The following is a 23,860-nucleotide window of genomic DNA, read 5'->3' on the forward strand; positions in this document are numbered from 1 at the left end:
GGTTGTACAGCACCATAGCCCACTCGATCTCGCACTCGACAACGCAAGCCGCTCGCGTCGTGATGCGCGTGATCGAGTGGGCTACGACAGCACCCAACAACAATCAGACGACACTTTTTTTTCTCGCTACGCTCGCCGTGCTGAGCTCATCAGATTTTCTGGCTTCACCTGCAGCCTCTAGAAAATGCACTGTTCAAACGGTCAAAATTTTCTCATTCTTGATCTCGGGAAAGCGAGGAAAAAAGTTGAAAAAATTCAAGCTGCTCGCGTCCTCATGCGCGTGATCGAGTGGGCTATGACAGCACCCAACAACAATCTAAGGCTATACAGTGTCTCGCATAGTACACTATGAAGTTACGAAGAGTGGCACGTAAATCCGTGAAATGCTTTCTAAATTCAATACTCGTGGGGCACACTGACAACGACACTATGAGGTGCAATATCTAGTTTAGCATACATTTTTTGTCTTTCTCTAAATCGCAGAAAATTATCACAATCATAAATAAACCCTTGCAGTAAGAAATTTCACAATTTCGTTTGCCAGAACACTAAATCCATCAACATACGTGTCAATTGAAGGTGTTCCCGATATCTAAGAAAGTTCGAAGCCAACCTCACCGTGTCTAATCGCTTCCAGTGAGGAAGGCTTTCTATACATATACACGCATACAAAATCTGGCTCTGAAGACAATATAAACTCATACGGGACTAGCAAACAATGCAAAATTCTTCATTTCTAGGAAGAGTTCAAAAATGATTCTACACTTCTACAAACTCTTATCAGAAACGTTTCAGAACTCCTTTTAGAACCCTATCTTTACACTGAACTTCAAAACTAATTTTTGAACTATCAAAGCCGTAACTTTTACCAGTCCCCTTTACGATTGAAATATCCATGGCATCGGGTACACTGCCTTTGTACATTCACACTAACTAAATAACTAGTTATCAGCGCATTACTCCGTTGGATATTAGTACTAGGGGTGTGCGAATACCACTTTTTGGGTATCGAACCGGATACGGAATACCAAAACATTTTCCTAATCAAATACCGTATCGAATAGTTTATTCCAAATCGAATAGCGAATAGTTACGCCTTGGTAATTTTTTACTAAACGATTAATCGTGAATAGTTAAGCACAGCATTCGTGAATAGGCTTAACTATTCGCGGTTAATCGGGTAGTAACCCTAATATTCACGAATAGTTAATACAAAGCAAAACATTTAGAAGCTCCTAAATTTCAAAATACCTCTCCTCATTGGTGACCAAGCAGTTCTTAAAATTTCCCTAGGCACATGGTTGTTTTTGATGAGAGACAAATAAAATCGGGATGATTTTTTTTCGGTATTCGATTGGAACGGTTAACCGCACACCTCTAGTTATTACATAACCACACGGAGTATGATAGAAATTGGTTGTAAATGAAATAGTTTTCTTAAAATTCAAATAAATTTTAATACCCGTTAAAACTTGAAATAAAGAACAATCTACAACTTATTCATTTATAAAATTATAAACCCTTTCTCCAGCTATTTTTTTCTCGGTAAATTTTATACCACGTTTTAGATAAACAAGTTATTTTAAAAATATTCCACTACTTGGGAAACGTTCAGGATATTTTGTTATTTTTTTTCTCCAAAGTGAATACGTGAGTGAGTACGTCGTTACTCAACGGATTAAATTTCTCAAAATTTCTCTTAACATTTCGTTAATGGTAGGTTGGAAGTCGTCGCGTAGAACGTCTCTACAATGTACGCATTCGTATTGCTTTACTCTTAATTGACGTTTCACGCAGGTTAAACAAAAGGAGTGGCTGCAATTTAGAGTCACGGGGTCTGTAACAAAATCTTGGCAAATCAGGCAATTGAAGGTCTCCATTACTTTTTTCTTAAATTCCTGAAACGAGAATAATGTATAAGCGTGTAAGTAAACTTCAAATGGTTTTAAGGGGGAGGGGGTAATACGGAATTGATTATTATTTAATGATCAATTAGATTAACTTCGAAAAGAAAATAAAACAGAAAGGCTTTGCATTTAAACAAATATTTTCCAAAATAATGGTTTTGCCTTTGAAACAAAACGGCAGACGGGAATCACAGACCCTCCCCCCCCCACCCGAAGGCGACACTGTTTATGACATCATGGCGGACTGTGTCTCTAATTTATTTCCATAATATTTTCAAGGTAGTTGAAATTGAACGCTACTATGTTTCTAAAATAACAAGTTGGGAAACCAAAATAACCTCTCCAAGTCCGGACGAAATTAAGAAGTTTTTCTTGAATAATTAAATAAATATAATTGATATTAATTATTTTAATCGTCATTAATTTACCTTAATTATAGTTAAATCGTTTTAAGAAACTTTATTCCTAAAATCATTTTAAACATTGCTATTGCTGAAGTTTCAATTCAAGCGTATGCCTCTTTAACAATTTTTGGAAATTTAAGGGATATAAGACGATTGATTCGCAATAAATGATGGGAAAAGCGCTTTTGCAAGAACCTTTGGTGGAAGCCCTGCCATTGGGGGCTAGACGTTTCTCGTAACCCTAACCCTTCGCCGCGTATTTCTTAATCCTAACGATGGGAGTAGAAGCCAAAAATTGCTTTCTGAGAACAAGTTTGTTCCGATTTGCGAACGCGGTGACAGACACACAGACACCTCCAGTGTAATACCTCGCCGTGACGTCATCGTCACTCGGGCAGGTAAAAATCTAATCTTACTTTGTTATTATCCGTTTATGTTCATTTTAATATACGGAACTATAATGATAATCTAACCTTTCTTACAATCTGGCTCGTTTATAGGTGGGTGGGTCGCTTTAGAAAGCATGAGGGATGTTGGTTAGGCCATATGCCACAACTAACCAACAGCGCCCTCAGCAAGTTTTGATGGAAAGAAGAAACCGGGTAACAACGTGAAGTATGATTAATTTAACAAGTGGGAACAGAAGTTGCAAACTCTACGCAGAAGGGTTTGTTCCCAGGGTACCATTGTCCAGGATCGAACCTGGGACCTTCTTGCTGAGAAGCGAAAGAGCAAACTCCACACCACCGTAAATGAAAAGGGCAGGGGTATGGCTTAAGATAGCTCCTCCTACTGAGGAAATATGCTTCGTTTGGAATTTAGCCATTTTGACACTGCCTACAGAGATAATTCTTACGATTCTAAGATTTGTTGCGGGAGAGCCTTATTTTCTTAGTTCATTATAGAGCGGGAGGGGATGTGTTGATCAACCTGTAATAAAACATAAACTTACCAATTCGCCTTTCTCGTAAAACGAACTACACTCTTCCCAAATCTTTTCATTAATACTATCCACCGACATCATGGCCGCTACTTTTTTGGGTGGAACGTAAGGAACCGGTTTGATTTTCTTTGGTTCGGGAGCAACAGAGTCTTGAGGAGATCTCTTCCTTTTCCGATTCTTACTAGAAGGCTTTTCCTCACTTTCTTCGTTAGTTTGTGAAAATTCAGATTCATTTAGCATCTGCAGAGGAAATATTAATTAAACTCTTTGCTAAAAAATTAGTAAGGATGGTCGACCAAAGTATTTCTTCGCTTCCAAATTAATTTACCTGCATTTTAATTCCGAGATTTTTCATTATTTTCTTCCCTTCTTCAGTCCATGGGGCTGGTGTTGGATCGTCCCTTCGTAGAAGAAATCGCCAAACTCTAAATCCGGAACGGCCTTTCTGGGGCCAGTATTTGACGACCTACAATTTTAACTTTAGTTAGCTACACCTGAACACTAAATAGGTTCATAAAATATCAGTCTTCATGTTATTTCTTCACCTTATAGATTCCATCGTATCGATAACCTTTTTCTGGACAATACTTGGAGTGTTTAAAACCTTTGAAACCTCTTAAAACCCTAATGGGATTCCCGCTCCGCCAGTCTTTGGCTTCGGCTCCCTCCTTATCATTTAACGGCGCTGCGCAATTTTTGGCTAACGCTCTAGAAAGGTAAATTAAATATTTTATGGTTATTTAAATGATCGCGACTATCAACTAATGTTAACCATAAAGTGCTAATAGCGTGTAAATCTGTCATTAAATTTGGAATTAGTTTCTCAAGATATAATATAAAAATACATTTCATCAGGAATAGATGTAATTTCAAAAGTAGGAATGGAGAACGGTTAGTATTTACTTCATTCAGACTCATAGCCCAGTATAGATCCCCTCCCTTCCACACGTCACGAATATTTTAAATTATCTTATTTGCTCACTTAGACTACGTTATGATGACGTTGCTACTAGAAAAATGTGCTTAAAATTATAGAATTTGGGGGGACATCTTGATTATAACCACACTGTTATAACATCAATAAAGTAGCAATAATTGCAATGCACCAGGGTTACTTCGAAGCAAACGACAGCGCGAAATACTGATCTTTAAAGCGGATGGTGACACCATTATGACATCATTAGCCTTTATGCGTAATTTACTTTCCTCTTTCTAACTAGTCTCGATTTTCAAATAACAAAACTTAAATGAGGCTCAGTTTCCACATTTTCTTTTAGGTAGCTCAAAACCTTATAATTGTCGAAAAATGCTATCCCTAATGGTTCCCCTTAAAGATGGCTTTTCTACTACACAGTGTTTAAGCTTTCTAAAGGCTAGTTAAGCCAAAGGCAGGAACCAATGGGACCTAGTGCATAAGTTCTGATTGGTTCCTGCCTTTGGCTAGATAAAATTTGTGTCCAGAAGGCTAGCCAGAATGCTAGGGGCGATAATGGAGCCGCCTGTTGCTTTAAAAGCTTTTTCAAACGAAAAAACTTCCGACTCAACTAGATGGGTCAATGATCAATTTTAAATTTGGTGATTCAACTTGTTCATAAGCCCGAACTTTTTAACTCAGGTTGACTCGTCTTAACAAGTCAAAAAGTTGTATCGTCTGAAAAGGCCATAAGAAGAAATAATTATTACTGGTTTTTATCAGTTAGAACTTGATCGCAAGATTGTTCCGCCGTTCTTTTATTTCCACCGAGGTCCCTGCCTCCACTTCCGGTGTAGTAGAATGTTTCTCCTTCATCCTAAAAAGAAACGAATCCGTTCATGGCTATCGTTCTGTGATAATGTGGGCCAAAAATGTTGCGCTTCTATCAAGTAGGCGTTTCCCACACGCAACAACAACCACATAAATGAAGTTCAAGCTGAGCATTTTATACACAAGAGGAATTGATCCCGTAGAAAGGACTGTATGAGCGAGAAAATAGCGACTTAAATCACGAGTAGCCCTTTTGTGAACATTTCATCACCACTTCTAACTACACTAAAGGTGGGTTTTCATAGGTGATTATTCCTTGCTGAGTATATACATCAACAGGGTACGAGAAAAATTTTAATTTTTACGATAATTTTTAAGATTACCAAGCACTTTCTAGAATTTTGCCCTCAACACAAGCTTTTTAAAATTCATCTTTAGAAAACAATGCATTAGAAGCGCAATCTTTATGAGAAATAAACTTTGCTTGAAATTTCTTCACGGATTTTCGATATACGCTGCACTTGAAAAATGGGCCGTTATTTTGAGGCCAATCGTAAGTCCATCTAACAGACCGGAGTTTCGAAAATACGTCATGATTCATCAACACCATTTTAAGATTGAACCAAAAAACATCTTGAAACCTCCGTTTTTCAGTAAGCAGGCTTCGGACGAAATTGTTATATCGAAAATACCTGACTTTTCCAGCTTATCCCTGACGAAGTTTTGAAAATATCCCTGAGCCCACTTCATCACACCTGACCCATATTTACCATTGCTCGAAGCATGGTTTGATATACCAAAAGAAATACTTGACATTTTAGGGCAAAACTTAGGACAAACCCCTGACTTATCCCTTACTCTCCCCCCTTTTTTCGAAATCCCCGCCTTATTCAGGTTCTGGTAGTAACCCATTTCCCTCTCATTCGTATTATGCGCGTCCAAGAGGCGGATCTTAGCATCACTTTTTTCAAGATAGAGCGTACATCGAAAATCTGGACTCAACGACTACTAACAAGATCATCTTCGTAGCCTCCGGAGAGTGCTATTGAATACGCTCCGTCCTCTTCCCGTCCGTGTATTCCACCAACTGGTGGACGATGAACGCCAGCTTCAGAGGCTAGAATCCTGTACTGCCAGGACATTCCTACTACTATTCCAGGTATGGGGCCAAAATGATCCATGGGCACAATCGTGCATTCTTTGGTTCTTCCGGCGCAAGCCATGCCTTTACCCCAATCACGAGTGGATGATTTCATGGACCCTCTCGAATTTTTTTTGCTTTTCCCTTTTTGTCCGGGTTTGCGGATATCATCCTTATTTTTGCAACTGGCGCAGAACCAATCACCCTCTGGTACCGAATCCAACTTTGGATTCAGGCACCAGAGGTGAAAGCACTCTTGACACTGATCGCACACTATTTGTTCGTGAGGTTCATCTTTACCACCACACACTGAACACGAACATTCTCGGCATGTAACGTCAGGTCTATCCTGACAATGGGAACACTCGGGTTTTCTAAGTCCTATTGGAGCGAAAGAAGAATAACGTGAAAAATTGAAGTGATATACTAAAATTGGCTAATCAACAAACAAATTGTACTTTTTAGACTAGAGCCCTTGAGCATCAGTTCATTTAAGGTGGCATCTCTATCTGCCAAGAGGACATTGTCTTCTATAATATACATATCATCCACTAGATGAATTTTGCAGTCCTGTAGCGCAGTGTCTTCAACTCTGTTGGGAAATAAAAATACGATTGAAGGAACTGAAATTCTTAAAGAAAAGTCTAAATTTGTGTTAATCTATCTATATCCATATAAATCAAAGTTCTGACTGGCTGACTGACTGACTGATAATCAACACCCAGCCCAAACCGCTTGCCCTAGAAGGCTGAAAATTTGCAGGAACGTTACTCGTAAGTAGTAGGCGCGTACTCAGAAATATTTTTCCAATCTGCCGCCATCTTAATAAATGGCGCTCAGAAATGAAAAAGTCTTCTCTATGAAACAAAGTCCGCGCGTTTCAACCGATTTCACAAATATTGAGTACACTGGTTTCCTTTAACCTATAGACGGGTTGAATGGTCTTTTGGGCTCGATTTGTTAAAATCTTTTTAAATGGCGGTTAGAAATTGAAAAGCCTCTTCTTTATGAAACAATGTCCACATGAACTGGGTCGCTGTTATTTATTTATAGTTGTCGTTGAAAACATCTCCTGACCCTTCAACGTGTAGCTGCTATAGGTTTTTATCTAAGTTGCGAAAGACATACTGGCTTTTAAGATTATGATCTGAGAGTTTGTATGTTTGTGGTTTGTGTCAGAGGCTGGATAGACGAAAATACCGTTTTAGCTAGTTGTGGTAAGGGCTTATTGTACGCCAACCGTTCGGCCATCTCGAACATTCCCTTAGCAAGTTAGGAAACATGAATACTGTACTACATTAGCATATACGAAACAAATGCGCCCTCCCCACCCAAACCACACCTAGGTAATACGGAATTTTATTTACGTGACTTGTTTCGATGGAAGTTCTTATTACACGCGAGCGACGCCGCGGGTAACAGCTAGTACAAATCATAAATGCATTATTTAGGCTTGAATCTACTTTTACTATTTGATACCAGTGGGTTGAAGTGTCACCAGTCGACTCTCAAATGGTTTTTATAGAAAATGATAATTGTTTTATGGAAATGAAGGATTTTACGGGACTTCATCCAGAATAATAGGATCAAACATTAATTTTAGCAGAAGCGCATGACATACGAAGTGATTTTCTATTATGCATAACATAGCGGCCGTCTTATACGGAAAGCTTTTACCATCAAGGGGGGGGGAATGTCAGCCCCCTTTCCAACTTTATTTTTCCTCTCGCGCCGAGAAATCCAAGCGGGTGGGGTTCGGGTGGATTTTGTAGGTGCGTACGCATATATCACCGTCTAGAAATAGTTCCCCTTATTCTCGCCAGACGGCAACCCTAATAAATCGATGCAGTTCTTGTCAGTATCCCCCTTAGGTGGCTAGTGCCGACTCAAATAAAAATCTTTCCGTATGAGACGGGTCTACCAAAGAGTCTAGAAAATCACTTCGTATGTCATGCGCTTCTGATTTTAGGACTTTAGGAAGCAATTAAGATGAAAACAAAGTGAAATTGAACTTTAACAGGATCTTTAACCCTAGCACGTGCGTTAATAGTGGAACAAGGTAAGTTAATTTGATCAATCATCAGTTGCTAATTAATTCTTAGCTATAAATACAAAAAAGCGAGAAAAAAATAAAATACCCAAAGAAGACGGTTCCAATGACATATTTCAGTCTCCTTGCACTTTTGCGATTGACGATCATGTCGTAATAGTGTCCAATTTTCGTTGAATCATCAGTGTTATAATTCACCATGATTTTTGATCCAGGTGTCACTTTGTCATATGTCACCTTTTGTCGAGCTCTAGGGCGAATACTTTTTAACGGAAGATCAGCCTTGGTTTCGCTAGAAACAAAACAGAACCGAAAATTTATAAAGGATGTTTCTGAAAGTCTCTCAGAGATTAAGAGTGATGTTCTTTGAGCCATTTTGGGTCGAAAATGTTCTACGACATTTTGCCGTCCGAGCCACTGTTTTCGAGATATGATTGGAATGTTTTAGGGATGACCCCTTAATTAAATTAGAAATCATTGTCTTCAAATTTCTTAATTAAATTTAAGGGGTCATCCGTAAATTACTCCAATCTCAACTTTTACTCGGGGGGGGGGCAAAATGTCATAGAAAATTTTCGACTCAAAATTGCCCAATAAACACGCTAGTTCATTATTGATGGACTTATGGATTAAAGAAATGAATAGCTTTAAAATATTCTCACTCTGATTCAAATTCAACGGAATAAATTAGCGAGTCTGCACTGTTAGTTAAATCATGAATGCTGCTTGTCGCTGCATTTTCATTGCCTGAGGATGGTTGAGGTGGTTTTTCCGTTTTTCGAAAAATCCCGACTATTTTAGCTTCCATCCAAGCTCCTTGAAAATGCACGTTTTTCGCGTCGACGAGTTCCCCAACGTTAAAATATTGACTGCTCGTAGGTTCCAAAGGCGCTGCGGATTCTGAAGAATTACTATCCTCTTCCTTAAAAGCGGGGAGAAAAATATGTGCGTTAAGACTTGATTACATGTTTGTGCCCAAAACCAACTGAAACACAACAAAACCATAGAAATGGTCTTCATGACATTAAATATGACTAATTACAACAAATAATGTAAAGTCCAGTAAAGGGGCCATTGCTTTTAAAATACCATTAAAACAACCTGTGTTAATGAAATGTAAACATGTTTCTTAGCGACGGCACACTTCTACACACAATCGCCCCCTTCTGTTTCCAAACTGTTAGTCTCTCATTTCTATCGGTTGGCTTATGCAATTGAGCGCTTTATCGAAAACCAGATGAGCAAGCCATAATAAAAGTTTCACAATTTTGTTGATTTTGGGGCTACTTTTGAAAGCTCATAACTCTGAAATGGCGTAATTTAGGTACATGGTTCTTTGGAATTTTTCACTCGGAGTGACTCCAAGAACACGCTACCTAAATTTGGCCAGACTTTTCAAAAACACCCTGTATAGGACTCTAGAGTGTAGATAATTTTATTTTAAAGTGATCTTACATCGCACCTAGATCTAATCCAATACTGAAGGGCAGACAGAGACACGCATTATTATTCACTTGGAAAAGTGACTAATAATTAAAAACACTAAAAGTTACTTTCAGACGATCCAACTAAATGACTTAACTGGACGAGTGAAAACGTTCTATGAACTTTTGAAGCGAAAAGTTGAGTAAATCCTTCTTTTTCACGCGATTAAACTTTTACCGCCAAATGGAAGTGCCACCTACTTTAATAATAACGAGCGATATTTTTTCCTAATTAATTTTGATTGGCTGAAGAAATGAAATCAAAACGTTCAGTGAACAAAAATTGGATCACTTTTTAGGTGACTCAACTCGTCCAGTTTCTATTCACACGATCCAACAAGTTGATTCAACTCGAGTTGACCCATCAAGATTAGTCAAAAAGTTGGATCGTCTGAAAGAGCTTTTAAGTCAAAAAATATAGGCTATTATAGGAACTTTCATGAAATTATAACATAGTATACGACAGGTTCAAAAAGATAGGATTTTATAGGAATTATAGGACGGCTGGGCTCCCTGAACTAGTCCTTGGAATCAGTGACAACACTAACGTCTAAAATTGTAAACTGGTCTTTTGAACTGCTCCCCCTTTAGTTTTCCTATAAATTTGCAACTAAGCAGTAACTCTACCTTTGTTAATTTAAAAACGCGTCCTAACAATTAATATTCCCCCCAGACTGACTGACACCATCTTTGCGCGCTAAACCAACTGAAACACAAGAAACCATAGAAATGATATCCCTGACATTAAACACAACTAAATTTAACAAATAACGTAAAGCCAAGTATTGGGGCACTGCTATACTCTTATAATTTTTGGTAACCGCAATTTTTGCGAATGCAATGTTGCTACGTATTGCACCACCATGAACTAAGTAAATGGGAAATATTGGAAAAGGTTAATTTATGTTTGGTAAGTTTCAGTTATGATAAAAGGGTGGTTGGTTTTCCGTCTTAATTACTGTCGAAAAGCTAAAAAGTTGTAAAGCTACGTACAATGCAGTTAGTGGCCGCTTCATCGTTATTTCCATTTACGCCACTAGACAAGCTGATTTTCTTTTCACCCTTGAAATCAGCATCGAGGTCAAGCTTTACGCGAACTTGCAGAGTATGCCTCTCCTCGATACCATAATCGTGTAGGAGTGCGTCTTCGACGGTACCACTTTCATCGTTGTGTTGATCAGTGAGCTGTTTTGATTCATTTTAATTTAATTAGTAAAAATAAAGGTAGATGAATACCAGAACAACAACGAAAAAAGCGCAACTTACCACCTTTCCTTGGAAGATTAAGTCAAAGCGATTTGTAGGAATATCTATACAAAGCGACACAGTGTTCCTGAACGTTTTAACCCTTTGAGTTTTAGAAAAATCTTTGGAACTGATTTGATATATCTTCCCAGAAACCGAACCATCAGCGTAATCTACTTGAAGTCTCATTTTTTTATCTCGACTTTAACCGCTAATGTTCTTCAATCTAGCAACACTTTAGGTTAAATGAACCGAGCCGCGAGCGCGTAGTCACTGAAATATTGCACGTGCCTCACGATTGCCACAACAGTTGCAGTAGTCGAATACCCCGCCTTTTCTAACCCGCAGAGTTGCTAGATTAGATTAGAAGATTTCGCCGAACCCATGCAGAAACCAGCCCAAATTACCGCCTGCGGCCCTAACACAATCTTGTTTTTTTACAGAAAACCACCCTAGACAGATAGTACTACTATTTCATCACCACTTCTCGCTTAAAAAAGTGTAGTTTTTTCCCCCACTCCTTCCCTAAAACGGTAAAACCCCTATTTACATAGAGATAAGTGATGTTGAAAGTCCAATTCGCCCTTTCCTGGAATTTCAGAAGGGTTGAAAACCGTCCACAAAGTTATTTTATTAACAGTAAAAAAGCATAGGTTGGCCAATTTATGGAATATCTCCTTGGGAATAGGGAGTCTGATTTTTTAGAGGAGCGGCAATACAAGCCCGCGAACCAATCGCAGTATGAGGTGCAATACAAGGTCATTTTAGAACAAGTTGGCGAAACCGAAATAAACCTCTCAGAGGCGAGACGCAGTTAGGAGGTTTTCATGAATAATTATATAAATATAATTGGTATTATTTATTTCAATCGTCATTAAATTACCTTAATTTTAGTTAAAACGTTTTAAGAATTTATATTTCTAAAATTATTTTAAAAACATAGCTATTATTGACGTTTGTAAATTTAGGGTAAATAAGGTGATTGGGAAATAAGGATATTTTTTAAACTAGTCCTTGGGACCAGTGACAACAATGTCCGAAATAATAAACTGGTGTCCGGCCTGATCCCAGCCTTTGTTCTCCTATAGATTTGCAATTATTAAACTGGTCCTGAGGACCAGTAACCCCCACTTCTTGAATTTAAAAACTAGTCCAAGCAATTAATAAACTGGTTTTGGACCAGAGGAAGTGTGCTATTTTCCAGACTGATTGGGAGGCTAACGTTTCTCGTAACCCTACCCGATCGCCGCGTACTTCTTAATCAAAACGCTGTGAGAGTAGAAGCGAACATGCTTGCTTCGATTTGCCAACTTCGAACGCGGTTACAGACACACACACGTCCAATGTAATACCTCTCCGTGACGCTACTCCTTGCCAAGTTGACAGTCACACAGGGCTAGAACTGATCGAATCGAGGGGAACACAAATTTTACTGTGGTGACCTAACGCTGGTGGCGCCTATACACGCGGCGAGGTGAACTAAAATATTACAAACCATTTGAAGTTAAAGCGTCGAGCTCGGTCAGTACCCTGGTTCGAACCCAACTAGAGACGTTTTATATAGAGAATGGGTAGATTTTACTGAGAATTAATATTTTTGTAGCACCCTAGGAGCGAAGGCACTCGGTGTTGCCCGTCAGCCCGTCAGGAAATTTTATATTGCTTTTCACGGGGACATTATTCCATAAAGAAGGATTTTTAAATTTCTGGCCACCATTTAAAAAGATGGCAACAAATCGAACCCAAAAGACCATTCAGCCCGTTTATAGATTAAAGGAAACCATTGTACTAAATATTTGCGAAATCGGTTGAAACGCGCGGACTTTGTTGCATATAGAGAAGATTTTCTTACATTTCTGCGGATTTTCTGGGCGCCATTTATTAAGATAGTGGCGGATAGGAAAAACCTTTCTTAGTACGCGCTTACTACTTATGAGTAACGTACCTGCAAATTTTCAGTCTTCTAAGGAAAGTGGTTTGGGCTGGGCGTTGATTAAGGTGGGATGGCGCAGCGGTTAGCGCTTTCCCCTCGCAGCAAGAGGATCCCGGGTTCAATCCCGGACTGTGGCACCGGGTGAAAAATCTGGGAAGAAATCCTTCTGCGTAGAGTTTGCAAGTTCTCTCCCCGCTTGTTAAAGGAGTTTTCCTCCGCGGTCTAACCCGGTTTCTCCTTTCCATCAAAACTTGCAGAGGTTAACGGTAATAGTTAGTATAGGGCGCTGTAGGCTAGCTGTGGCATAGAGGCTAGCCACCACCCGTCTATGCATTGTAAAGGCGTTAGATAAGTGGCAATAAGTCGCAAGATGACTTGGTCCAATTAGCTAGCTGAACTTATATATTATTAGTCAGTCAGTCAGCACTTTGATTTATATAAATATAGATGGATTTTTTCCTTATTATTTAATGAAAAAAAGTGTTTGTAGGATGCAGAGAGGTCAATTAACAGAGAATTAAAACACTTGCAAGACGCAACGCCACACTATTTGTGGGGAGTTGAAATTTCCGCCACAAAAAGGCGCGAGCTCCGCCTAGAAATAGTTTTTCTAGGATTCTTAATACACGTTGAAATCATAAAATGTCTAGGACAAGGAAAGTCAATTTGTAGGGGAACCACGTGCCCGGCGCTTTGCTTTAATTAGTCAGTGGCGGAAACTAATTGATTTTGGAAATCTTGCAAGTCTTAAGCGGAGGGGGAAACTGGTTTGGGAAGGCAGAACAGGTACTTGTTACACCCCCTTTCATTGGAAAAATTTCAGAAATTTGATAAAATTATTTGAAAACTTTTATTTATAAAAAAATACGCTAGTCACAAAGAGGCGACATTATGACTTTGAACACCTCGAGTATCTAAATGTTAATTTTTTTCCCTCGTTTTGAAAAGAAAAAAAAACCTGAACGCGAACAGTATCTTGTAACGTTAACGAATATTCACTATTTACATATTAACGCGCGACCGCACTTTCACTCGCGCTTTTTCGAAACTAGCCAAATTTTTGCATAAATTAATATAAAAACACTTTAGGTTTGTCTCTGAAAAAATGTTCATATCTCTCAAATTCGTAGGAAGTCGTGTATCACAGTTATTCGTGCCCGAAAAACAAAAAAAAAAATCGCTGTTAAAATACTTTTGTTAAATTAAATTTTAACAAATTCTCTCGTACGCTTGGGGAAAAAATATCAGATTAATTAATAATCAAGTTAAAAACGTTTTAAGTACATTTTACACTTAAAATTTCCATATAGAGTTAGTTTAAAAAAAAGAGAAAATAAATTTAAATATTACATAATAAGCGATACAGTAAATTCTTTGGTTTTATATTTCATATCAATTAAACTTTCGGTTCACGTTTCAAAAAAAAAAAAAAAAATTAAAAACTGCTTTGAAAAATGTTACGGAGAGTTATTAAGAATTGAACCTATTTGTATTTGTTCATGACCCACGAAAGGAATGATCATTTATTTAACACTCTTCAAACTCTAAAATTAATTAATTACTTAAAAAACAAGGTGGTCAAGAAATAAAATTTGCATACTTTTTGTTACCGGTAGAGTGATTTCTACATTCGGATTTCTTTTATGCATAGGCACATTTTTTTAAAACCCTTTTTGCTCCTTTTATAGTTTATTACTTTAATAATAAAATTCAAAAGTTGCCACGCCGCATTTTCGAATAATGTTTGGCACTTTTAAAATTATCTTCTTTAAAAACCGGTTGTTAATTTCTATAAAATGTTCATCGTATATCAGCAAAGCGAAGTCTCTTCGCCTTCCAGGGTAGATGCTACCGATTCTAATTTGGCCGATAAGTGCATTTTGACGCAATAGGGGTCTTGTTCCAGCGCTTCCAGTAACTGAGAAAGAAATTACGGACAAAATCAGAAATCAAGAACATGTGTTAATCAGTGGTGTGCGAGTCCGATTACAAAAAAAAAATTCATATCGAGTACTCGAACTAAACGAGTACTCGCACACCACTGGACTGTTAATACATAAAAAAAAATTTAATTAAAATTTCCTTACTTCGTCGTTATATTTCGCAGCATAAACGTACAGTTCCTTGAGTGCACTGAGAGAATCAAATTCTCCACTATGCGCCTACAATTATGTACATTTAATATTAGAAAAAAAATAATTGATCCATATGAAATTATAGAAATAATTTTAAGTTGAAGGAAAATTTAATTTTGAGTAGTTATGTTATTTATGGTCCTTGTTTTTTAGACAAATACTTTAAAGCATAGCGCGGCTCCCCTACAAGTTGACTTTCCTTTCGAACTCCAGTTTTGTCTTGGCAAAGCTAGAGGCATTTGTGGATTTATACGTGCATGTATAAATCTCGCCCACTAGCCTTTGCCAAGCCAAAATCCGGAGATCAGGAGGAAAGGCCCCTTGTAGGGGATCCACTGGGTTTAGCTTGGCGAAGGCTAGTGGGCGGGATTTATAATTGCACTTATCAATCCCGCCCACAAATACCTCCTGCCTTCGCCAAGCCAAAACTGGAGTTCTTAAGGAAAGTCAACTTGTAGCCCCAACCACGTTCCCGGGCCTTTGCTTTTCCCAGGTTCAAGCCCCGGCCACACCAATGCTATGTTAAACAGTTACTAATCATGTTTTGCAAGGTTAGGTGTCAGTGTTACTAACAGACAGACAGATAAGAGTTATTAACTATCGCAACATGTGTACATTTATGTTTAAAGGAAAAGTTAGCTAACACAACACCATATCTCAAAAGAAGAGCCTTTTTTCAAAATATAAAAGGAAAAACTTTAAAAAAAATAAACGATCTCTCTCTATTACAAAATAATTAGCATTTAATTAGTCTTTAAAGAGAGGACTACTGCGCCACCCGACATTGGTGTAGTGGCGTCTGCTAAATCTAACCACTTTCCCCTGCGGGATTGGCTGAGACAGGTAAGAGGTAAGACGCTACTAACCCAATGGTGGCACAGTAGTCCTTGTTTTTTAAAACTAATTAAATGCTAATTAATTTCTAGTAAGAGATCTTGTTTTTTAACATTTTTCCTTTCATATTTAGAAAAAGGCCGTTCTCTTAAGGTATAATGTTATGTCGCGTTGACTTTTCCTTCAATCAATGGATAGAGAGTGCTGAACTCTAAACTTAAAAAAATGAAAGCAATTTACCAGTGACAAAGCTTGCATAGTAGCGCTCATTTCTTGGTCCGTGACGGGTGGTAAATTCGTGATATCATGATAAAATTGTAAAACAGCTTTTCGATAAGAGGGAATGTCTTTAGCAAACAATAATTTATTGGATGGAGAATCCTAAAACAGATTGAATAAATGACTTAATTGTTTATGCAGAAATTATCTTTTTTTAGACGACTTACTTTTCCGAGTCGGTGTTCCGTCATTGAACAGGCGTCCATCAAAGTTTGGGCCACGACAGACAAGCAGGAATCAACGATGGGTGTTTTTTGAATGTCCAAAATGAAATCGGGGTTTTTGATGAAATTAACCCAAAATCGTAATGGAAGGCTGTTGCTTTTCCAGGCGTGAACGACTTCGGGGTCTGTTATGTTATGTTTTAAAGCAGCGTCATCAAGCAAATCAAAAACCCATTTGATGGCAGGAGGGAGCATTTCATTGGCTGTTAAGATTGTCTGCAGGAAATCATCTACGAATTTCTGGACTGTTCCCTGCATTAAATAAATCGTTAAATAGTTAAAAAAAAAACACTTTTAAAATAACTAAAGGGATTAGATGTTTAATGAGGGATAAGCAGCTCGAGCCATTTGACGTACATTCCGACGCGCCTGCGGCAGAAGGTTATTTCGGAGCCTCCGAGATGATTTAGGCCCGAGCGTGTAGATCTTTATGTAGGGAAATATCCAGTTTCATAGAGGAAATATTTTCACCCTAGATGGCGCTTTTATTACCGTTGCGAAGCGCAGGGTTCATACGAAATTTTTACATTGAAAATCCCTGACTTTTCCAGGTTACCCTGACCAAATTTCGGCAATATCCCTGACCATTTAAGGTCTTTATCAGAGCCCACTTCATAATGACACCTGTCTCATATTTAGCATTGCTCGAAGCATGGTTTGATATAACAAACGAAATCCCTGACATATCCCGGACTTATTAGGAAATATTTTTAAATCCCTGACTTTTTCCCCTATTTTCCATATCCCTGACTTATCCAGGTTTTCCGAACGAACCCTGGAAGGGGGTCTTCCATAATTAAATTGTCGTTGATATTTTAGGGGCCAATTATAAAAATTTTATGAAAGAGAAAGGTTTCACCCTTTAATTAACGTAATTGTTTTAGGGGCTATTTATTTTTTATTTAATCCATTCTTTTGGTTAGATTGTGTGGACAACAAAATTAATTATGAGATTTTAACATTGTTTTTCTTTTTTTTTTAGTAAAACAAAACTTCTTGAAGTTGCTAATTCACAGTTTTATTATACTATAAGAGGAATTTTTTGACCACTTCATAACCTTTAATTTTTTTAACATTAACTTTTTTATCCTTTACTTCTTTGTCATGATTGTTTAATAAAGGTGTTCGAAAATTTTCTAAAACATTTTCTTACTAACCGCGACCTCGGCTTCACCGCTCTTCGTCTATGCCTTGCCCTAATATTGTAGCAGTCGACGGGGTCACGAGGCTGAACTTATTTTTATTTTACGATACTAAAAGCGCCCCCAAGTGAGAAAACACGGCGAACTAAATTAGTTAAAAAAATATTGTCGCTTCGCGATAGGCACGGGCCTAGATCATATCGGAGGCTATGGTTATTTTAACAGGAGTCTAAAAACACGGGCGTCTTGTTTTTCCCCCAAGGACAAATTGAGGAATTGTATTCCGAGTATTGCTCCCCCATTTTACGCGTCCCACCGGACCTAAGCCATTCCACAGTTAGCTCGCCTATTTCTCTCAGATTTCGCATCCCCAGCGCTATCGATAACGCTTCCGTAATTTCCCTCTCCATTGAAACATCTAATATCCCTGTTACCATCCATAAAGGACTTTCGTGTACGAATTAGTTTGATCAGAATTAATTAAATATTCATACCTTTGTTGATAGTAGACGAGTTAGGAAAATTTCGGGAATTGACTTGTGATTATTGTCTTTGCTGAACTGATCGTCGAGGCTTTTGACTAGATGCCAATATCGAATTCCTTGTTCCATCTCGTAGGCACTAACAATTGGGCTAGCCGAGTTCAGGGAGGTGTTTCCCGTACCTGGTGGGCAGTGTAACAAAGAGCCTATAAGAGATACGGAGATCCAGCCCTTACTCCAAAAAACCACGATCCGTGGTGGCAAATAAAGAAAACCTCGTCGACTTACAATTTGAACTAAAGCTGTCATTCTGTTTAGTCACCAAGCCCATAATGGCCGTATCTTTCACTCCGTAGTGTTTCAGAGTGTTTATACGTCTCCAACCGTTTTGGACTTTAGTCGTTAAGTCTTCATCCGCTAAAGTTAAGTGGCCACCTCGGCCATGCCGCCATTCTGAAGGTACAGACAGAACTACTCGAATTAAGGTAACGGGTTTTTTTGCAAAAGCGAATTTATAATTTACATTCAATCGTACGTGTTTTAATTCAAATATAAATTTTATTAGCGACATATTTTTAATTAATTTTGTATAAGCTGAATTCGTGAAGAGTTATTTGCAGGTTTATCCAGTGTTTCAAAAGTTATATTTTCCACTTTTTACCGTTATTTTACCACAGGGTTCGAAAAAACCGGGTTTTATTAAAAAAAATCCAGCCCACTGTGTTTTATTAATAAATAAACAAGATATGCCCCAAGGCATATTAACGCTTTTTGCAGTGTGATATTGTCTTTAACAAAACCCGAAATTAGGGATATTCACACCGGCAACGTCAGTTCGATTCCCGCTACCAATAAGCAAAGGCGTGTAAAAGTATACGAAAAATATCGATAGCTAAACAACAATCGTAGTGGCGCAGACGTTGAGTATCCGCATCCCACACCGGCGACCTCAGTTCGATTCCCGCTACCTCCGAGGGTCCGCATTTTCTCGTCGTAGTGCGGTGGAGAATCTAATTCCGGCGAGCTCTGCCGCGTAATTTAAATTTACGAAAATGTACGCGAAACAGCCAGCTAGCCAGCCAGCCAGCCTGCTTCCAGGGGTCTCCGTATAAAGCTTTTGCTATGGGCAAAAAGCTTAAAAAAGAACAAGCCCACCGCGTTTTCTTAAAAAAAAAACCCTGATCACCGGGTTTTATTGGGTTTTTTTATATTTAGCAGTTCCGTGCATTATAGAAATTTTCACTCAAAAGTCACTGCTTAGTAAAAAAATGTCTTAAAATGTTTCATAAAAAATAATAAATATTATTGAAAAATGCTTTTGAACTTGAAACTCTAAATAATTTCTTAAACTATTTTCAAAATTAAATTACTCTAGCATTCGAATTCATCAAAATTGAAGATCATAGTGATGGGTTTTAATAAGTGGGTTTTTTTTGTGGGTAAAACATAGAAAGACCCGTGGGTTTTTTTTTTTTTTTAGTTCGAACCCTGATTTATACAACATTCGAAAACAGCGGTATATTTCATTGGAACACTGGCTTTACCCTCAAACCTAAATAGTCTTATTTGACAGTATGGCGCGACTTTAAACAACATGTAGAAGCGGCCAAGCCCGCGTTTATACTTGATACGAAAAAATAAACCAGACTTACCTAAATCAACATCGTGAACGGAGGGACGTAAGGAGAACGGAGTGTTTTTGTATAAGGCATCTAAAATTTTGCTTTTCACTTGCGTGATCGTATCACAGTCGTTCATTTTGCAAAGTACTTTCTCATCGAGATCATCTTGGACCACTTGCACCGTCTGCAATTAATTGCCAAGATTTAACTTAGAAACTTTACAAACCAAAATAACATGTTTAAAAGGGAATGAGAAGCTTCGTTTGAAAAACCTCGGATTTATATAACAAAAGATAGAATTATTTTCTGTGAATTCAAAAATATCAAGCTTTTAATTCTCCCTCTGATTTCTGCAAGTTATTTGCTTTGACAATATGCATTTGAAAATGCTTCATATGAAATGATTTGAAATCCAGTTTTAATGAAGGGCTAAAACGTTTCCCGTACTCCGACGTCACAGATATATTTTTCACGTCAGATGGTGCCACTCTCTCTGCTATCAGACCCAGAGTTTAGACTGGCGAGAAGCTCGAGACGCCGCGTATAGGATTCCCGAGCTTTTTTTCCCCTGACGTCATAGTGACGTCACAAAACGGGCGAACAAGCTCGACAAGACTAAATTATTGATATATATCGAAACTGATCAAGTTTTCGTGATTTTTCAATGGATTTTAAAAATACAAACTTTAATAATTCAATTATATTAAAAACTTGATATTTTGAAAGTAGAGACTTGAAAGTGTAACGTACGTAATACAACTTTCGTGGTAAAATATGATATGTAATTGTTAAATTCGCATTCCCCTTTAATAAACGAAATATTGAACTTACAACAATGGAATAATCAATTTGTTCTCGCAAAAGGTGATTTTCAGCTAAGGAATATTTGGCGTAGTGAGTAACAGCGTCAACGGGCCCTTTCTCAACTTGATGTTTAATGGCACTAAATAACAGGAACAGGGAACTACCAGCGTGTTCCTTCGTTAAAACAAGTTCACGTAATCATTAGTATCGAATTTATCAACTTCTAATTAAACTCATATGACTACTTACTTTTAAGTAATCGTACATACAAAGGGCCATCCAATTGGATAACATCTTCTCCACAACAGATTCCGCTCTAATTAAATATTATCCATTAAACAAATGCAATGCGTATTAATTGAAATTAATTAATTTAAAAAGTTGTAGTAGCGTTTTAATTGGAGTATTTATTATTCATAAGGGTTGGTTGTGGTTTAGTCGAGGGGCTACTCACTTCCCCAAAAAATGTACACCAGATTTCTTATTTCCAAATATTTCCGATTTATTTCTATTATTTTTGTATTTCTTTATTTCCCGATATTCTCCTAAAATTTCCAATATTTCCATTATTCCTTCGTATTTCCAATATTTCTCATTATTTCTTAATATTTCCGATATTTCTCATTATTTCCTAATATTTCCGATATTTCTCATTATTTCCTAATATTTCCGATATTTCTCATTATTTCCTAATATTTCCGAAATTTCTCATTATTTCCTAATATTTCCGATATTTCTCATTATTTCCTAATATTTCCAATATTTCTCATTATTTCTTAATATTTCCGATATTTCTCATTATTTCCTAATATTTCCGATATTTCTCATTATTTCCTAATATTTCCGAAATTTCTCATTATTTCCTAATATTTCCGATATTTCTCATTATTTCCTAATATTTCCGATATTTCTCATTATTTCCTAATATTTCTCATTATATCCTAATATTTCCGATATTTCTCATTATTTCCTAATATTTCTCACTATATCCTAATATTTCCGATATTTCTCATTATTTCCTAATATTTCCGATATTTCTCATTATTTCCCAATATTTCCGATATTTCTCATTATTTCAGATATTTCCCTATATTTCCGATATTTCTCATTATTTCAGATATTTCCCTATACTTCCGATATTTCTCGAAATATTGAAATATATTTCTTAAGGCTTGTACACCATATTTCGTAAGTGGCTAGCCCCTCGGGTTTAGTTTAAACAAATACCACCAGATGCTCCCATAATCGAGGGGTGGAGTTGACTAAGCTTAGCAAGGGCTAGTTTTAGCTCCGCCCTCATGGACGAGTTCTGATTGGTTCCTGCTTTTGGCAAGGTAAATTTCTGGGTAAAAGATTAGCCAGAATGTTAGGGGTACCACAGAAGCCGACATTTGCTTTAACATATCAGTTTGGAATGCAAAAATTGGGTTTCGGTTTCAAAGAAAATAGGCACAGGCCGCCATTTGACTGCCTGATCATGATGTTTCACAAAAAGATTTGTAGGTGGTGACTATTGTTTGCTCCATAGATCGAGTAAGGTCCAGTGGCAGTGGATCCCCTTCAAGTTGACTTTCCTCCTGAACTCCGGGTTTAGCTAGTGGGCGGGATTTATAAGTCCACTTATAAATCCCGCCCACAAAGGCTCCTGCCTTCGGCAAGCCAAAACTGGAGTTCGTAAGGAAAGTCTGAACTTAGAGGGGATCCACTGGACCCGCACTTTGCTTTAAGGAGTCACCAAACATTATTTCAAGGGACTGTTCGGACCGTGGGACAAACGACGATCTTCCTCATAGAGTTTAGCATATCGGGTGTGTAAAAAAAAAAGAGGGGTCTGACAGTGACAGCCGCTTTAAAGGGCGCCAACAGAGGCTTGAGGGTGCCGTTTGTAGGCAGCCTACACGCACAAACTGCGAACTTGCTATACTCAGGGTTCATACAACTTTTGGAAAGCAAATTTCCCTGAGATTTCCAGGTTTTTCCCGTATATGGAGCAAATGTTAACGAAGGAGGGTGGGGGGGGGCAAATAGGACTATGACATACTCAAAGGACATCCCCATATCTCTAGTAGAACCAGAGTTATGAGCCTCCAAAGTATAGTGTAATGTTAAACCTATGGAGGGTATGTTCACGAACATTTTGCTTAATTACTCGGCCACTGTTTGACGCAAATTTCCCTGATTTTTACTAAAATTTCGAAATTTCCCTGATTTTAACTAAAAATTCGAAATTTCCCTGATTTTAACTAAAAATTCGAAATTTCCCTGATTTTAACTAAAAATTCGAAATTTCCCTGATTTTAACTAAAAATTCGAAATTTCCCTGATTTTAACTAAAAATTCGAAATTTCCCTGATTTTAACTAAAAATTCGAAATTTCCCTGAGGTTTTTGTCAACTAGTTATTTCCCTGATTTTTTCAGGTTTTCCCGGTTTTCCAGGTTTGTATGAACCCTGTATACTTCTTTCAAAGCTACTGCACCAGCAATCCTCCCAAGCGCATCAGAACTTTCTCAAAACTATACGCTTTTTACTTTTGCGCTCTTTAGAGCAGCGAAAGTATTGTTCCGACCTCTGTTGGCTGGTCGGCTGGCTGGATTTTGGTGTGACCTGATGATTTTCGTTATAAATAAACTTTTTTGAATTTCAAATAATCCGCGAATTTTCGACTCCAAATTCACCTGTAGTTCCCATTACACCTCTTAGGTGGCGTAACGCATTTTAGATTTTAATCGACTTACACGTACGCTACTATCACTTCAAAATTCATTAAAAATGTAATTACCTTCGTAACATAAGTTGAGGATGTTTAGTGCACACGGACTTTTCAACTAACTGAAGTAACAACGTTTTAAGAACACTGAAAAACATTAATTATCAATTTAGATGGGTAAATTTTAATTAAACTAAAGATTAAGTTATCAAACTTACTCCGTGGCGTATTCCATCCTTTCGGTAAAAACGATCATAAGTAGTGAAGCGACATTGACTTTGTCTCTCATATTAAACGATTTCTGGTTCTCTAAAACATCAATGAATGTTAATAGAAAGCCTTTATTGTGTAAAAGCTGCTCAAAGTGATTCATGGCGATTTCGTAGTTGCTGTACATTCCATTGGTTCGAATCTAAATTGCGAAATTCCCGGTTAAATTAATTAAAGATCCATTAAAATTGATTAAATTTTCTTTTTAATTACTTTGGAATCTTGCAACAGAGGATGATCATAGACTCCAGGGAAAAAAACTTTCATAACGTAAGTTCTATGATCGAGCGTAGGAATGCCAGTTGTTTCAATGTCATTCGTTAAGTCAGTCATGTCAGTTTGAAGTTCGGCAAAAGCTAAAATGGTTTAGTTTTTCGTTTATAGAATATAGTCGCAAATACCATAGGTTTATAAGATATGTTCTTTAAATAAGTATGACACTACCTATACTTCGTAATACAAGATTTAATTTAGAGCTCGTTCGAGAATTGACTACACTCGGTTTTGC

The 23,860-nt window shown here is 37.6% G+C and overlaps 2 protein-coding genes and 1 long non-coding RNA gene across 9 annotated transcripts in view; 1 reads left to right on the top strand and 2 right to left on the bottom strand.

The window, feature by feature from the left end:
* Nucleotides 1-263: 263 nt before the first annotated feature.
* LOC149679512 (E3 ubiquitin-protein ligase UHRF1-like) lies at nucleotides 264-11,180 on the bottom strand. Its single transcript, XM_089835326.1, has 11 exons — nucleotides 10,940-11,180; nucleotides 10,667-10,858; nucleotides 8,852-9,111; nucleotides 8,278-8,481; nucleotides 6,598-6,731; nucleotides 6,012-6,520; nucleotides 4,938-5,044; nucleotides 3,800-3,962; nucleotides 3,583-3,720; nucleotides 3,264-3,494; nucleotides 264-1,898 (listed from the first exon to the last, which is right to left on the bottom strand). The coding sequence occupies exons 1-11, from the start codon at nucleotides 11,105-11,107 to the stop codon at nucleotides 1,671-1,673; spliced, it is 2,334 nt and encodes a 777-aa protein (XP_089691452.1). The 5' UTR covers nucleotides 11,108-11,180; the 3' UTR covers nucleotides 264-1,670.
* Nucleotides 1,802-6,781, top strand: LOC149679513 (uncharacterized). 2 transcript variants are annotated; one of them, XR_016365811.1, is made up of 2 exons: nucleotides 1,802-1,924; nucleotides 2,187-6,781. It is a non-coding gene; the product is annotated as an uncharacterized LOC149679513 (long non-coding RNA). The 2 variants fall into 2 exon arrangements; XR_016365812.1 differs by having other exon boundaries at nucleotides 2,191-6,781.
* A 2,497-nt stretch (nucleotides 11,181-13,677) lies between the features above and the next one.
* Nucleotides 13,678-23,860, bottom strand: part of LOC149679514 (plexin-B-like) — a 293,178-nt gene continuing 282,995 nt past the window's right edge. For 3 of the 6 annotated variants that reach the window (XM_089835319.1, XM_089835320.1, XM_089835321.1), the window contains 12 exons: nucleotides 23,566-23,708; nucleotides 23,301-23,494; nucleotides 23,155-23,229; nucleotides 20,623-20,689; nucleotides 20,401-20,547; nucleotides 19,600-19,753; nucleotides 18,236-18,418; nucleotides 17,960-18,153; nucleotides 16,267-16,575; nucleotides 16,061-16,201; nucleotides 14,939-15,013; nucleotides 13,678-14,769 (listed from right to left, as the gene is read on the bottom strand). In XM_089835319.1, coding sequence (XP_089691445.1) covers nucleotides 14,662-14,769; nucleotides 14,939-15,013; nucleotides 16,061-16,201; nucleotides 16,267-16,575; nucleotides 17,960-18,153; nucleotides 18,236-18,418; nucleotides 19,600-19,753; nucleotides 20,401-20,547; nucleotides 20,623-20,689; nucleotides 23,155-23,229; nucleotides 23,301-23,494; nucleotides 23,566-23,708 — 1,790 coding nt within the window. In that variant the 3' untranslated portion in view covers nucleotides 13,678-14,661. The remainder of the gene's footprint in view (nucleotides 14,770-14,938; nucleotides 15,014-16,060; nucleotides 16,202-16,266; nucleotides 16,576-17,959; nucleotides 18,154-18,235; nucleotides 18,419-19,599; nucleotides 19,754-20,400; nucleotides 20,548-20,622; nucleotides 20,690-23,154; nucleotides 23,230-23,300; nucleotides 23,495-23,565; nucleotides 23,709-23,860) is intronic. The other 3 variants (XM_089835325.1, XM_089835323.1, XM_089835324.1) reach the window with 3 other exon arrangements.

Source organism: Phalangium opilio, unplaced genomic scaffold (assembly GCF_054372755.1).
Source record: "Phalangium opilio isolate 3A_F unplaced genomic scaffold, DU_Popi_V2 ptg000041l_1, whole genome shotgun sequence".
In the NCBI taxonomy this organism is placed as follows: Eukaryota; Metazoa; Arthropoda; class Arachnida; order Opiliones; family Phalangiidae; genus Phalangium; species Phalangium opilio.

Bases quoted from the DNA above. Each gene is read 5' to 3' on its own strand.
- LOC149679512 (XM_089835326.1), bottom strand. From the start codon at position 11,107: ATGAGACTTCAAGTAGATTACGCTGATGGTTCGGTTTCTGGGAAGATA. The intron at 6,521-6,597 runs GTACAATTTGTT...TCGCTCCAATAG, and splicing joins CAAGGGCTCTAGTCTAAAAA to GACTTAGAAAACCCGAGTGT. The intron at 1,899-3,263 runs GTAAGTTTATGT...TTCTCGTTTCAG, and splicing joins TTTACGAGAAAGGCGAATTG to GAATTTAAGAAAAAAGTAAT.